At 45.1% G+C, this 15,334-nt stretch overlaps 2 protein-coding genes across 2 annotated transcripts in view; both read right to left on the reverse strand.

Moving 5' to 3' along the window:
* Nucleotides 1-4,011: 4,011 nt before the first annotated feature.
* On the reverse strand, nt 4,012-8,695 carry LOC104008764 (NF-kappa-B inhibitor delta). The gene is made up of 6 exons (XM_087763240.1): nt 8,618-8,695; nt 7,864-8,010; nt 5,484-5,535; nt 4,838-5,004; nt 4,366-4,482; nt 4,012-4,038 (listed from the first exon to the last, which is right to left on the reverse strand). Exons 1-6 carry the CDS (start codon nt 8,693-8,695, stop codon nt 4,012-4,014), a joined length of 588 nt encoding a protein of 195 aa, XP_087619366.1.
* A 1,382-nt stretch (nt 8,696-10,077) lies between these two features.
* POU2AF1 (POU class 2 homeobox associating factor 1) overlaps nt 10,078-15,334 on the reverse strand; it is a 33,014-nt gene continuing 27,757 nt past the window's right edge. Inside the window, exons 2-5 of the mRNA XM_009460663.2 lie at nt 14,796-14,923; nt 14,034-14,076; nt 13,672-13,943; nt 10,078-12,231 (exon numbers count right to left, since the gene is read on the reverse strand). Of these exons, the coding sequence (XP_009458938.2) occupies nt 11,920-12,231; nt 13,672-13,943; nt 14,034-14,076; nt 14,796-14,923 (755 nt within the window). The 3' untranslated portion in view covers nt 10,078-11,919. The remainder of the gene's footprint in view (nt 12,232-13,671; nt 13,944-14,033; nt 14,077-14,795; nt 14,924-15,334) is intronic.

Consider the following 15,334-nt stretch of genomic DNA (forward strand, 5'->3'; position numbering starts at 1 on the left):
AACCTAGGATCTGGCATTTCGGCGACAGGAAATGAATGCAGACGCAACTTTCCCTTTCTTCAGCAAATGCCTGACCTGCCAAAAAAGGTAGAAGTTGATAACATACCATCTGAAACTGTGCATGCAGACACCCCAATACCTACATACACACACTTATATGCGTGTATATGTGTATCTAAATACACACATAAACATATCAGAGACTACAATGAGCTCCGGGAGCCTTTTCATACCTGTAGGCATGAAACCCGATCATCTCTTGAGATTTGCTGCCTTTATGAAAGAACTACACGTTGATACCTCCCCAAATGTATTTGAAGTACCAGCTAATGCCTGCTTTGTGCTCCTCAGTTACAGATTTACTGAAGTGGGGAACCCCCAAGCCTACACCACTGCAACATCAGACCCGTGTCATACGACTTGTCCTCACTGTTCCCCTGGTAAGGACAGACAGCTGTGGTGTGCACAGATGCGTTAGGAAGCAGCAGCAATGCAGGTCATGTACCTGATCCCCAGCTTTTCCAGAAGGAGCCATGTGGATTGGCTGATCGTTGTCTAAGTTTCGGATGCTCGGGTCTGCCCCGTGGTCAAGGAGCAACTGGATGATTTCTTTCTGGTTCTTGTCACGAGGCAATGCAGCTGCCATATGCAAAGCTGTGTTGCCATGTGCCTAATGCAGTGGAAGGAGAAGAAAAAGAAGGGGGGGGAGGGGAAGAGAAACATCCTGATAAGCTGTGTCACCTACTCAGAATTGTCCTAGAAATGGAGACTTGTGAAACAAGAGCTGAAGAAGCCTCACACGATTACTTACCAGGAGGTAAGGGAGTATCCCTGCTCTGCTTGTCCCATGTATGGCTACTCACGCAGGAGAGTTGTGGATTTAGATTTTTCTCTCTGATAGAGCACTACAAATTGGGCGGCTTTGATGCTTTGAGTACAGCTAACAAATAGTCCTGTATCAGCAACATTCCTAATCACTCCGCAATCCCCTGCTAAATCATACCCTCATGTAAGCAGAGACCTAATAAATTATTTGAAAAAGAGAAAGATAGAGGCCATGTGACATGTATATTTATCCAGAAGAAACAATAGGAACTATTTAACTGGGAAACATTTAAGTCAGTCTAAGGGACACAAAACACATTATGCTATGTTACTCATCACACATGGGCTATGCAAGGATTGACAGTAGCAGACCCATTTGTGCTCCACACATCTCCACTACTGCCTCTTACAATCACTCACAAGTGCCAGAAAGTTGCAAAGAGACCTTGACACAAGTGAAAGCCAGACCCAATAGTGTGTAGGTTATACACGAGGCTCAGACAGACCTCTTGGATACCAGGCATCTCTGACTGTGCCAGTCCTCCCAGGTCACCAAACTCATGGCACGAAAAAGAGGTGCTTTGAAAGGTACTAAGCTGTCCCAGTGGTCCAGCTGAGCCAGAAGTCCAGCAGCCCGTTTCCCTCAGTGACTTTGTGTACCCTGGACCAAACAGGGCTGCAGGTGGCTTGGCTCTGCAGCAGACAAAATAAATCATGCTGGGCTCCAAACCTTCTCCTGGTTCCTTCCCAGAGTGCTCAAGGTAGCGCTTGGCTTTGTTTTCATGGTGCTGTCATTAAGCAGAGTCCTGAGGTCAAGGACCTACTTAAGCATATACCGACTCCGGCTTTCTCAGTGACAGGATTTTCACAGAAACGATAGACAAAATTTTTTGTGAAGCCACGGGGGGGCGCAGGACAGAGCATGCTGCAATTTGTTGCAGAAAAGCTCTGGTATCACCAGACCGTGTAGAAATTGGTGCCCCTGCCTAGTCAGGTATGACTGGTAACGGTTTTAAATGAGAAAAACCTAATAAGCAAATGCATAAGGCAAGGTATTTTTAGGCTGCAAGAAGTCTCATTTAGACAGCTGTATATTTTTTTTCTCTCCAAAATGATCATACATTTGTCATGAACTTGGAATGGTTGGACACAAACTGCAACGTGTGTTACTATTCCAGTTGTTAAAAGGAATACAGATGATTTTCAGGTCCTACTTAGCACTGAGACATAAACGACATTAAAGCAGAAAACAAAATAGCAAAATTTTAACAGCTATTCTCTGACAAGGCATTTTTTACAAGCCCTGAACAAGCAGATCCTTGTCAATTTTATCATCCCATGGAGTCAAGAGATAGTTACAAGCTCTTTATAGGACTTCTTGTTAACATGGAAACATCTGCATTTGTTTGCTGCATCTTTGTGGCAGGAGCACTTGAGCTTCCAAATCCAGGCACGGGGCTAAGAAAACAAGGCAATCTGACACTGCCTGGTCTTGAAGCCTCCCATCAACTTTAAGAGGGCTTATGTGAGACAATGGTCCAGAGCACCAATATGTGGGCTCTAGGAATCCTTCGGGTGAAAAATACCTCAAAGGCCTCAATGCTTTTCACATTGTGAAATCCACAGGGAAATGGATTTGGAATGAGACAACCACAGCAAGCAATGGGTGAGCCAGGGAAGCCAAAGCGTGGACTCTGGCATCCCTGTTTTCTTGTCTTCTTCATACTTGGAAGAGCTAAAAAGCCAGGATGGGTATGAGACAACCCTGCCATCATATTTCTCACTGTCCCAGACAGCTCACCAACAAGGCTGAAGACGCCAAGTGATCCTATCACAGTAGGAAGCTCTCACAGGATTGTGATCAAGAGACAACAGCAGACTCCCACGGACAAGCTAGCACCTGCCTAATGGGTCTTAAAAGATACAGAAAGAATGAAGTGAAAAGGCAGCATAAGGTCCTTCACTGTACAGAAAGACAGAAAGTGTTATTACCCACATACACAAAGCAAAACATGTTTCCTCCAGTCCAACGGAAATCTGTGGGGGGAAAAAAACACGAAGCTGCGCAGTATCTGCTTCCCAAGTGAGCAACTGATTTGATAGAAAACACTTAATTTCTTTCTGATGGACACAAGCATATGGATGCTCTAGGGAGTACAAGCAAGGCTAAGAGACAAACTGTTGAAATGAAAAGCTAATGCACTGACCCTCTCAAAACAGGGAGCCCTAGCCGTGTCCTCCGCTCCCTCTGTCCTTTCCTGCTCAAGGGTACCCTTCTGCAGAAGCACCTGGAATCACCCACTTAGTCCTGCTGAGAGGGGGCAGCTAGTTAAGAGCCAAGGCTCTGACTGATGGTGCAGAGCGGTGCCTCAGCTAAGGCACAGGCATGTCAGGATTTTTGCTTAGAAGGATGGGTGAAGCTGATACATCTGCAAGATAGTGTCACTGCTTGGAATCTGCTCAGAGGTGAAGTATGGGGCAGCAAGGGGATGGGTGACACAACAGCAGCTTTGGGAAGGTTTCTAGCTTGCTTTATACAACCTAAGAATGGCTGTGCCTCCAGAAACCCTGCACAGAGGAACCAATGTTAGCAAAACTTCAGCTCAGTAAGCAGGGTTATATAGAGTGCCTAAGCAGGGTCTCGAGCCCCGAGAGTCAGAGGTGGTCTACTTGCCATGGTGCCTAGGCTCCCGCATGCTCAGCAAGGATGCTGCCTTGCCTCAAAGAGCTGGTTTCCCCACGCCTGGCAATGTCAGCCGCTGGTTTACTACCTGTAGCGTGTCTCTGTCTTCTGTTATTGCTCCTGGCAGCTGTTAGGACTTGGTGGGCCCTGTGAATATTTTGATTCTCCAGGCTCAAAACTTGCAGGCAGCCATGACAATAACCAGTTTGTGCCCAGGCACAAACGGAGCCAGAAGACTCACAAATAACATTTAAGGCAGAAAGAGTCACCATCTCCCTTAACTGAAATAGGAGCTACGTCCTTCCTAGGGATGGCATGTTTGAAAGGAGAGATTACTTGATACATGGCTGCCCTAAACTGCTGTCTTTAAGTATTATGTTGCTGCCAACAGCAAACCATTGCATCATTGCAGATCTGTTTTCTCAGTCTTCAGCCTAATATAATAAAGTTCACGTTCCTCCTCAAGTAACCACTTCCCATGTCCTTCCTCTTCCCTGGTTCTCTCATTCTCTCATTCTGTCAGCTTCTGCCTGCTGGGAGAGGGGCCTGCATTTCATGACACAGCTCAGGGTTCAAGCCAGGCATTGCTTCCCTGGTGAAGTGTCTATTTACTGGAAAATGCAGTTTCAGGTTAAAAAAAAAAAACAAAAACCTTCAGATTCACAAACTGTTGCTCTTTCCCTCCAGAAAAAGCATGTCTGAGAAGAGAATAACTGGTTTCTGCAGGACCCCACAGATCTCCTAGTGCCTCTGTCTGCATGCAGCCTGCCACCGCAGCACAGCTCTCACACTGCTCTCGGCATCTCCTCTGCCTGTGGATGTGCACACAAATCCTGTCCATGTGTGGCCTGACTTACCTTGCTGTTGACAAAGTCCTTGGACTTGAAAGCATTCAGCTCCAAGAAGTATCTGAGCAGGGAGATGTTCCCATCCTGGACTGTATAATGAAGAACTGTCTTGTTGCTTTTCACATCCTATTTAAAAACAGAAAAACCAAACAAAATAAGAAATGTTCTTCAGAACAACCTGAAGATATTATATAAACCCATTGGAGAAAAGTCCAGGCCAGCTCTGCAGCTAATGTGGAGCACCTCCTTCCCTTCAGTGGCCCTCTTACTGTCCAGTGTTTGCTTCAGACTGCAAGAAAGTAACTCCAAAAGGCAGCAGCTAACTCTGCAACCAGTCACTTGAAAGGAGAAGAGGCTTGGTCCTTCTGTCAGCAGTTCATTCCTTCTCCAGTTCTATAGTTTGAGCACAGCACAAGCATCAGGCAGGGCAGGGAAGAGTTACCATACAAACAGTGTACGGATAACTGAGCCGATCCCTTACCCGGCTGTAGATAGAGGCTCCTGTCTGCACCAGGAGGTGGATACAGGACTCCAGCTCTTCGCTCTGGTGCTGAAGATCTTTCTGCTGCTCCTCTGTCAACGTCTGGTAACCCTGCTCCCGGAGCAGGGCGTTGTGGGCCAGAACAGCACAGTGGAGTGGGGTATGGCCTGGAAAACCAAGTACAGGAGGAAGATAACAACAGTCCCAATGGTGTTAGGTTTACAGTTGGACTTGATGATCTTAAAGGTCTTTTCCAACGTAAATGATTCTATGATTCTAAGACACTGATGTACAGAGAGGAAGCAAGGGCTTGCAGGGAGAGTGTATGCATCTCTGCATATGTGTTGTTAAAGCACAAGCCCTTCTCTGGTTTCAAAGGTATCATATTGGCTGTATAGACACTTTATGGGGCACTCCAGCATGTGCTCCGTTCCAATTGTGCACCAAATCACCACTGAATCATCAGCACCATTGAATTCTGTGGCATTTGAGTGCACACCAATGACTCTCCCCCAGGCAGTTTCTGCAGCCACTCTGGCCTCCTAGCACTCCACCAAATACCAATGAGCGTCAGTCAATGAAATAGCCAATACAGTTTTTCATTTTTTTTAATACCACTATAAAATATTTGTACAAAGGGTTTTACCTTCAAAATCCTTCATTTCTAAATCAAGAGAGAAACCTAGTGACAGTATAACCTAGAAGCAACAGAGAAATGGAAAATTTTAGTTCAGCAGAATACTGTCCAAGCCAAAATCAGTCAAAACTAATAAAATTTAAAAACAAACAAAGAAACAATCAGATATTTATCATTTAACTACAAACTAAGCCCTTATTTGACACTAAATTTCAGTGCTGTGAATCTATTTCCTAACAGGGACATTCAGGGTTACACAAGATGATCATGTTCCCTAGTTTCCTAAACCCCACTTAAGTATAGTATTGTATTAGGTTCTCAGTTCAGAACAGTAAAATTAAGTCACTGCCCCCAGCTCAAGAGTGCTAGCCTCCTCGCTTTCACCCTGGATTAAGCAAAGGCACCAATAACACCATTTCATATTTATTCTTGGCAAGGATAAATGAAAATCTCTCCTTGACATGTACAGCCAAACTTTATTACCTAAAAGCGTGCTGACACTGGAAATTCTCAGACTGGATTTATTTGCTTTTTCTTTTTAATGTGCAGCAGATGTGCTGCAGTGTGACATGTTAAAACCACAGCTTGTTGCAGTGGCTGCAGCAATGAGGATGCAGAGCCTATAAATGGCATGAAATAGTGGTCTGGAGATGAGCATTTCTTGGATTTAGTAAAAAGTAAAAGTTTTAAAACTCATTAACTTAAGAAAATGATAGATTCAATGTGATGGAGCCAAGTAGCCCCTTGTCTATATTATTACAGATAATGCATTTTTTGCTCTTGATTGAATAAAGCAAGTTGTTCACATTACAGCATCTTAGCTGAGAATTTTTGCGGTGCAGTGACTCATCCAGAACCTTGTCAAGTTAGACAAGGTGCAGGACAGAATCCTTCTGCTGAAAGATTATCCAGAACGGTTAGGGCTTATGCTCTCTTTTCATAACAATAATATAATGTATACAGCTCAAATATTGACAAGTAGCTCTGAGCTGCCTGATGATTAGAGATTAGATGTTTAATCCATTACAAAAAACAATTCAAATAAATAAAAACCAAACAAACCATAAAAGATTTCATGGCTTTGACCACACCAAGAAGCAAGCCTGTGTGCTTTTTCCCTTTTTATGTCAAGGGGGGGAAAAAAAATAAAAAAAATTTAAACCACAAACCACCACAAGGCACTCTGGGAGGCTTTGCTGGAATTATCTGGATGTAAAACACTTTTCCCCACTGAATGAAACACCTGTTTTCCAAAGAACTCGCAATGTTACACATTAACTGCCTGCTTGTGACTTAACCCAGGGCGCGTGCAGGGCAGAGCTAAGGAATACTGGAGATGAACTACCAGCATGCCAGGTACCCCTGGCATTTCCACTGACACATCCCTCATCTTCAGAGGACCTTGTGCCCTGCCCTCAGGTAAACTGATCAGCAGCCATCCTGCTGCAACAAAACTCTGCACTGAAGCTGCCTATGAAGTCCTGACGTGAACCAAGGAAGGCATGTTTTATTAATTCCATTTTATGGCCAATAGGTAAGCATTCAAGAGACATGCTCCAGTATGCTTATCTCTGCCATGTAATCCCTTTCAAAAATTCACACAGTGCCTTTTCTAATGTGCTCATTTGCTCTTCAGGGCTGTTAGAGTGTGGCTGGCACACAACTTAGATGTAGACCCTGTCTACAGAAAGATCTGTGAAGCAATAGGGAAGCGAAGATCTAGTCATATAAGTCATGGAAGCTCTAGTAGATTCTGGCCATACAGGAGTGTCTAGTTTCTCTCACACCCTGGAAAAATCTTCTCAATGGATCTTGGTTTTGCATAAAATCTGAAAAATGTGTCTCATTTTGAAGGCTGTGCCCACGCTGGCTCTATCTGCTGGGTCACATCTGCGCTCTCTTCAGCTGGCTTGAATCTGGACACAATTCGTTGCTCCCATCTGGATGACACTGACATCAGGGAGGAGGTTTCACACTGGTATTGTTGCTCCCTCTCCTCACACCCCAAAGCTGCCCGCAGCCTCTGGAGAACCCCCTCCAACACAGGCAATCAGTACAACACCGGGGCTCAAGCCAGAGCAAGCCCACTCTGCCTGGCCTGCCATCAACAGATTTAGAGCTACGATCTGCAGAAAGAATTTATTCTCCCCCACAGATAAGCTAAAGCCATTTCCTCTGTAACAGGAGGCTGATGTTGGCTGCAAGTACAGTCCTAAAACAGGAATAACCTGGGAAGTCAATTCCTAACACAATGGAAAAGGAGACTTTGGTCAGTCTTCATTGCTTACTAACATCTTGCCTTCTGAGACAGTTATCTAAAGACACCAATATTGAGACTTTGTTGTAGGTTTATATTGCTAGCAGTTAAAACCATAAAAGCTTTTCCTACCTGAAGAACTTGGGCATACCCATATGTTGCAGCAAGATGTAAAGCTGACTGCCCTTTGTTGTCTACAGCATTGACATCTGCTCCTGTCTGGATCAAATCATAGACAATAGCTGGCTGCCTGGCAGTGACAGCCACCAGCAGAGGAGTCTGAAAATAGCAGTACAGCAGATAAAATGTCAGAGTCTAGAAGCAGATGCTATCATAAAACAAGGAATGGGGAAAGGCAGTCTGTTATCTAGAATCCCAAGGTTTGTGGTGCATAGACCAAAGACGGCTCACGAGCAGATTTTGAATCCCACATATTAGGACCCATGGCATCATGAGATGGGGGGCATTTCCCAGCTCCTGCTGAACTCCCTCTAGTATTCTTTGGCCCTAATTTGGATGACAACCCAAGTCCAGCATTTTTGAAACACTGTTTATTGTCAGGTGCTGCACTCCTAGCATAAATCTGTTGTTCATAAAACCTTCGGCCTCAGAGACTACTGCCAACATACATGTATTTTCCTGGACCAATGTTGTCTTAGATCAATCTATGAACCATGGGATGGAAAGAGAAAAAACTCATTCTCATCCCACCTAATTTTAGGATCCTGCCAGAGCCACCTAAGCAAGGCATATCAATGCCTAAGTCTTCCTTTGCAGTACCAGCGAGACAGAGCTGGATTTTTCAGGGCACCAGTTGCTCTCAACCATGCAAAGCCCATGCCCATCCCAAACACCGCTGTTTGCAGGAGAAAGTGGTCCGTATTACCTTTCCTCTGTGTTCCTTGGCATCAAGTCTTCGCAGCAATTTCATGCGCTCTGCAGCTGCCAATGTATACGCCCTCATACCTTTAGCTGCATAAATATGTAGAATTCTAAGACAGTAAATAAAGACACCGATCACTGCTTGGCCATGAACCACGCTGGGAGCAAACAGTTTTACAGGGTAGCATAGCCACTTCGGGGGTTTTATACCCAGAGTTCCACAAAACCATGCCAGAACCCCCAAAGGGCTTGACCTTGAAAGCACTCACTCCCATAGAAAGGGCTTCCTACCTCAAAATAAATGCAGCTTTCAAGAGCCCCCAGCCCTCCTGAGCTTTGACATGCTGTCTCCTTTCCGCTTCAGCACTTTCTTTCAGGTGAGATTCACCCTTTTGCTGGGAGGTACCCAAGTCCTCCACAAAGCCTAGTGTGGGGGCCCAGTGTACCATATCATATGTATGTATCACTTGTTGGGGTGATAAGGCCTTGTATGCATTGCTGACATCCCACCACCCGGGGTAACAAACAGCCTCTTCTAAATGGTGTATTTGTAAACAGCCTGTTAAGCTCTACTTCCTTATCAAAACTACTGGTGAGAGGGACCAAGTCCTTATCTTGTGCATAAGACAAATAGTTGTCGCATCCCATAGCAGTTTTGGGCTTGCTGGTGACATGACCCTTAGCGACGGGGAAAACACTTCACTGCTTCACTTTCGTTGACTGGCGTTACGGCTGGAGAGAACTACACAGAGCCACTCGCCACTTCCATTCCCCCGGTCCTATTTGCAAGGGCGCTGGGCGTGCACAGGTAGCTTTGCAATTCCCCTTTGCACAGGAGGAGACCATCCTACAGGCAGTCGTACCAGCCCCTGGGTTTGTTTCTCTCCAGACAGCAACATCTGATACTTTTTAGTCAGAAAGTGGTAGGCACTCATTTCTTTCCTCAGGTAATTTTGTACCCCAGAGCCATACCTTGCAATTTCAGGAAGTAGAAATGCAATTTTATGGCTAGTCTGATTTTCAGTCAAGCTCAGCATTAGCTGTGGCTGCACACCCACACATCCCCAGGGATGCCAATAGAGGATAATAGCGATTGAACTAACATCTGAACTGCAGGAGTGCTTCTGTGAGTAAGGACTGCTTCAGTAAATAGTGCGTCCAGGCCATGTTTAGATCATGGAGTTCCTCCTTAATTGTGCAAAATTAGCAGACAGTCTAACAGCTGATCTGTGGTTCTAGCCTGTACAGATGTTATTGAACTAATTGATTGCTACACCAATGCTGGATTACCCTTTTGGATAGAAAATAAAACACTCTAGGCATATGAAAGTTACTGTAGATCTTTATTGAAAAAGATTTTGTCTTTTTCTAACCAGAACAACCCAGAAAGAAATTCTGAAACAGTTCATAATTGTTTTATATTCACACACAGAATTTACATACATTGGCGTGAAAGAAATTTAAAAGCAGTCTTAGGAACCACAGGCTTGATTCACAACTGCATTATCCCAGTTTTATCTGCTGAATGTCTTTGTACTCATAAAACTGGAGTAAGCAGTGGTGAATTAAGCTCCTTCTAATTAATTTCTTTGCTGGGTTTTTCTGCAAATGTAAGCCACTAATTTCAATGCACCTGAACTACTGCTATTTTCAAACAACTTTATGATCACTTACATGATCTATTGCTTATGTCTTCCAGATTTGTCAATATTAAATAACAAAATATGCTTTGAAAGTCCTCAAGACCTTCAACCTGAGCTTGCAAACCTCACTCAGGCATAAACTGTAAGGTCACTTGAAATATTGCCTGGGTAGCAACTGGAGTGCTGGACACCAGGTAATAAACAGTGCAATAAATTATTTCGCAGTTAGTCTTGCAAATAATAAAATCACCTAAGGATCCTGGGCTTTAGAAAGCAGAAAAACCCAGAGAAATTTTGTTCACCAGCCAAGAGTCCCTTGTATATTAAGAAAACAACAAACACAGTTAGAAGGGGATGTATCTCCTGCAAATATATTTGCCTGTGGCATGGCACTCCTGAACATCAACAATAATATTTACCATTGCATCAGAGGAAAAAGTAAAGCTACTCATTCTCCAGGAAAGAAAATCAGAAAGCTGTAAAGAAAATGTGTGCACCTGTGGGCCTGGGCGACTACAGCACAGAGAAACTTTCCATAGCAGTAAGGCACAAGAGAGGTCACTAATGTTCCCTGGCTCAGCACAACATCACCAACTTCATGCTCAAATGCTACAGAACAAATGAAAGTATTGCCGGCTAATAGTAATGCCATGAATTCCTTGTTAGACTGAAGTCCAGATTTTGGAAGACCCTGTCTTCTCAATGATCTCCTGATATAGGGCCATGTCTTGCAATCCTGACTCAGGCAAAACTCCCGGTGACTTCAGTGGGACCAGGATCTGTCCATTGGTAAAACATGCAGCATTACCAGCCAGCCACAAAATCAGCCCCCCATCTCGAAGGTGGGGTCCAGAAACATTCTGCAGCTGGAAGACCATGACTCCAAACCACTGTCCCACACCTACATGGCTGCCTAACAATGGCAGACAAGGTGAGACCTTCAAGTTACACCTTTGTGTGCGCTCAAACGTTTCCTCTAGGCTACTTTGTGTTGCTCTGTAAATAGGGATGTCTGACTGCACTGGTGTTTAGCTCAGCTGTATCGACTTTTCGTCTTCAGACTAATGCACCTACCTGCACCAGCAGAACAAAACTACACTTTACATTTTCCTATTTTCCAAAGGAGCAGTTCAATTTAGGAAAGAAAAACGTCAGTTTAGGCCCCAGAAATGTTTTCTAGTGGCCTAGATCAGGTAGAGGTTCCTCTATGGACAGGGCAAAGACACACACACAAGGCATTTACACTGAGCTCTGGAAAGCAGTCCTACTGAACTAGGTCTTGCCAATATTTAGAGGCAAGAGTACCCTCACCAAATGCTACAGTTGGCCACAGCTACACTATAGTATGTCAATTTGAGACCGTGCCCTGTGTCTGAGGATGAAAGTCACCTTGTGCTGATGCTGAGCACAAGAACTATGCAGTATCAAAAGCCTGCCTTGGGAGAGGTAGCAGGAACTGCAACAGCAGAGAAATCTTGTGCTGGGCCTCAGGACAAAGCAAGTTTCACACAAGACACAAGTCATGGTATGCTAGAGGTGGACACGAAAATCACAAGTAAAGTTCCCACCCCACCCCTCAGCCTGCTTTTCCTCTGTACTCAAAACTCACTGTGGTGCCAGGTGGAGTATTGAGTAGGTGAGGATCAGGCCCCAGATGTGCAACTTAAAGCCCTTCAACAGAGAGAGCATGGTTTAAAACATACGTATCATTGTCTTCATCTTCTAGGAGCAGCTTCTCAATGGGCAGTGTGCCGATGACTCGTCTGGCATCCTCCAGCTCCTGGGGGGCTGGTTCAGGAATGGAGATTGGCAAGGGCACAAACTGTGGCCCAGAAAGCGTGGAAGAAGCTGGCTGGTACTGCAAAGTGGAGGCTGGCAGTGCAGAGAGGGGCTGTGCCCATGGGAAGTACGTAAGAGGTGGCTGCTGATCCGTCACCTCAAGCTGAGGCACTACAGCGGGGGTGGTGCTTCGGGGCTGTTAAAATAGAAGAGAAATAAAACAAAATAAAACAACTGGCTAGGTGGGGCAGGGGGAGGACACAAAACAACAGACTAAGGATGCTCAGTCTCACTTTTAACATCCCTTTTCCTGTCTCTCTGGGTAAAGCGTTATACTGAGTGTGACAGTTTTCCCACGCTGGCTCCCATGAGAGCGGTGGCTGTGGGTGTCCCAGGTGCTTGCTGCCAGTAGCTCACACTCATGTCAAGTTCCCTCTAGCTTTCTGTTCCCACTCCCACCCTCACTGTAAGCCCATGAGACAGTTACACCCTGTGCTGAAAGCTGCCGCCTTTGACAATCTCTTTTGCAAGTTGAATGCATGGGCGCAGCTTCACTGCCACAAGGCTGAAGGCAGCTTGTTCTGGCCTCTGCGACAGTCCATCCTGACCCCCTGTCAGCCAAGGCAGAGCCACATTTAAACGATAGCCCTTCCTCACCAGCGGCAGGCACAGGGCGCAGGCATGGGCCTGGGCTGATTTGGTGTGTCGGTTTCAGCAGCTGAACTGGAACATGAAAGGAAAATAAGCTGCTGGAGTTCAATCAAAACAGAATTCTCTGCCCTTCTCCTCTAAGGAAGAACAAATCTTCTTGGGCCATCCAAACAGGTTTTGTCCAGCCTGAGACCAAATATTCTGCTATGTTTTCGTGCTATTTTGGCCTTGCTCTTCCATCTTTTAATAGCAATTTTTGAGAAATTTATTGCCAAGGCATTCTTCCTGCTTCACCTGGTGGATGTGTTTCCTGGAATCCCATTTATGGCTTTTTTTTTTCAGTTTGCAATTAAATAGTGAAGAATCCCCTGGATACTGCTCAGATCTCTGGTGGGACTGTGTCCTAAGTACTTGTCCAGACAACGGCGTTTATTGACTATAATGTGCATCCACTCAGTGAACTACTTTAATTCTGCTTCCTCAGGTATTCCAAATCCAAGCTGAAGAACAGCTTCTCAAGTTGGAATTGATGACAACAGTAACTGTAACATTCCCCATTATTATCCTTGAGCTGCAAACAGTATTCTCCTACTGTAAATAACTGTTCATAGAATTGAACAAACTCAGGGCAATGGCAGCCCTGCTGCTGACTTGAAGAGAGATGACTCATTTCCCAGGACAACAGCAAAGAACAGCGTATGTGTTAATAACGTGGAAAGTCTGGAGGAGTGCGAGTGCTGGGGAAATGGCAGTGAAGTGTGTCTGATTTCAGTGCAACCACAACTTTTTGTCCTGCTCAAACCATACTAATGTCCAGCACAGTGCAGACAGGGCCAGTGCTAGAACAGTTATGTGGCACGGATGCAAAGACACACAACATTATAGTAATTAAATAAATTATACTAATTACATCCAGCACTCCCCATGGCTCTTGCTGGAAGGTGGGGAATTTTCTGTCATTTATACCTAGGTATTTTTGACTTACTGCAAAATTGGTGATCAGCGGTTGAGAAGTATAAGTCAGAACAGATGAAGGTCCAACCAGCGTGTAACTGGGACACATAGGCTGAACATACATATCTGCTGTGTATGGACAGCTGACTGCTTCGTGGGACACATAATCAGGGTAAGTGGTCCACTGAGTTAAAGGCTGCAAGGATGTGGGAGAGGGCTGGGAGATCCAGCCAGAACAGAGTGCTCCTTCATCTGTGACAGGCAATGCAGAGGCAGAAACATCCGTATCAATGCAAGGCTGGCCTAAAAAACAGGAGAGGATTAAAGCCCAGTTCAGCATAGCCTTCCCTGCAGCAGGGCTGACAAACACTTAGAAAGTCAGGGAAACATTACCCATTGGTGAATAGGAAGGAAGCGGCTGATGGGGCAAAACAACCTAGAAGAGAGAAGAAAAACATCCAGAAATTAAGACCATAAGCATTAAATTCAGTCCCCTCTGAGAAGCCCTGAGGGACAGAGCATATTAGCTATTATCAGCTGATAATCAGCTACTGCTTCAATGTCAGTGCCTGAATGTTCCTACCTGCCTCTACAGAAGGGCGAGGAGAACTGAGCCTGGCCGCCAGCACACATAACCCCAGCCCTGTTCATGGGCCTAGCCAAAGTCCACGTGTCCCTTCAGCTCAAGGGGGCCTTAAACAGTATTTAAACCTTGTGCTGCAGAGGGAATTCGTTTTCAGAGAGGAGCCAGTCAATCTGCTTCCTCCTGGGAAGACAGATAGAGGTAGGCTGAAACTAAGAAGCAGATAGCTAAGGAGGACTCTGGCTGATCTCTTTTTGTGGTCTTTAACAAGCTGCTTAACTTCCAAGCCACTTTCTGTTCCTAGGAGTTAGATCCTGCCAAGCGCAAAGCACTTTTACCCTTCCATTAGGTCAACAGTGATTGAAGGTGCTCAGCACCCTAAAGGCGCTCCACCTAAAGTAAAGATATATTTAATGGTATTTCCAGGTAACATGAGGCTGCATTGCTTTCAAAATGCTTTAGAGATGCAAAGATTTCTTTCATTGCCAAAGTATTGCCAGCTGGTGCCAGGGCTGGTCAATCATTTAGCTAGCAAGGAAGAATTTTCCGCCTGTGTTTGTTTTTTCTCTTACCGTTGTAGCTGCCGTTGCACTGGCATTATGAACATTTCCCCGTTTCCTTTTCAATAGCTCCTTCACTGGCTCTTTGACACGGACACCTTGATAGGGGCGAGGCTGTGGCTGCTGTTCTGGAGCAGAAGCTGAAAAAAAAATGCAGGTGAGATTTATTTTCTTTTCCTGCCTTTTGCACAGATCCAAAATCCCCATGGCAGCCTGCTTCTCTGCATGCTGTACTAGTCAACATGGCTGGAGTCCAGACTCACAAACATTTTCTTCCTTAGCTAACGATGTCTTTTGGCCCATACGTGATGTCAGATGGCATAGGCCTTCTCTCTACCTATGCTGCTTGGATGCTGTGATCACACAGATAGACCATGAGGACAACCTAACCTGAAATAAGTATGCTTGCAATTCCCTCCAGCTGTTAAATAGCTGGAGCAATACCACGAAACTCAGCCCCTTTTTTTTTTGCGAAACAGCATTCGTACATAATTCACAGCATGAGAGCTTGTGCAGGCCTTGCAGCCAGAATGGTCTGGAAGGCAGAGCTG

The sequence above is a fragment of the Nipponia nippon genome, unplaced genomic scaffold, assembly GCF_047370975.1.
Source record: "Nipponia nippon isolate SJK-2023a ecotype South Korea unplaced genomic scaffold, ASM4737097v1 scaffold_28, whole genome shotgun sequence".
Taxonomy (NCBI): Eukaryota; Metazoa; Chordata; class Aves; order Pelecaniformes; family Threskiornithidae; genus Nipponia; species Nipponia nippon.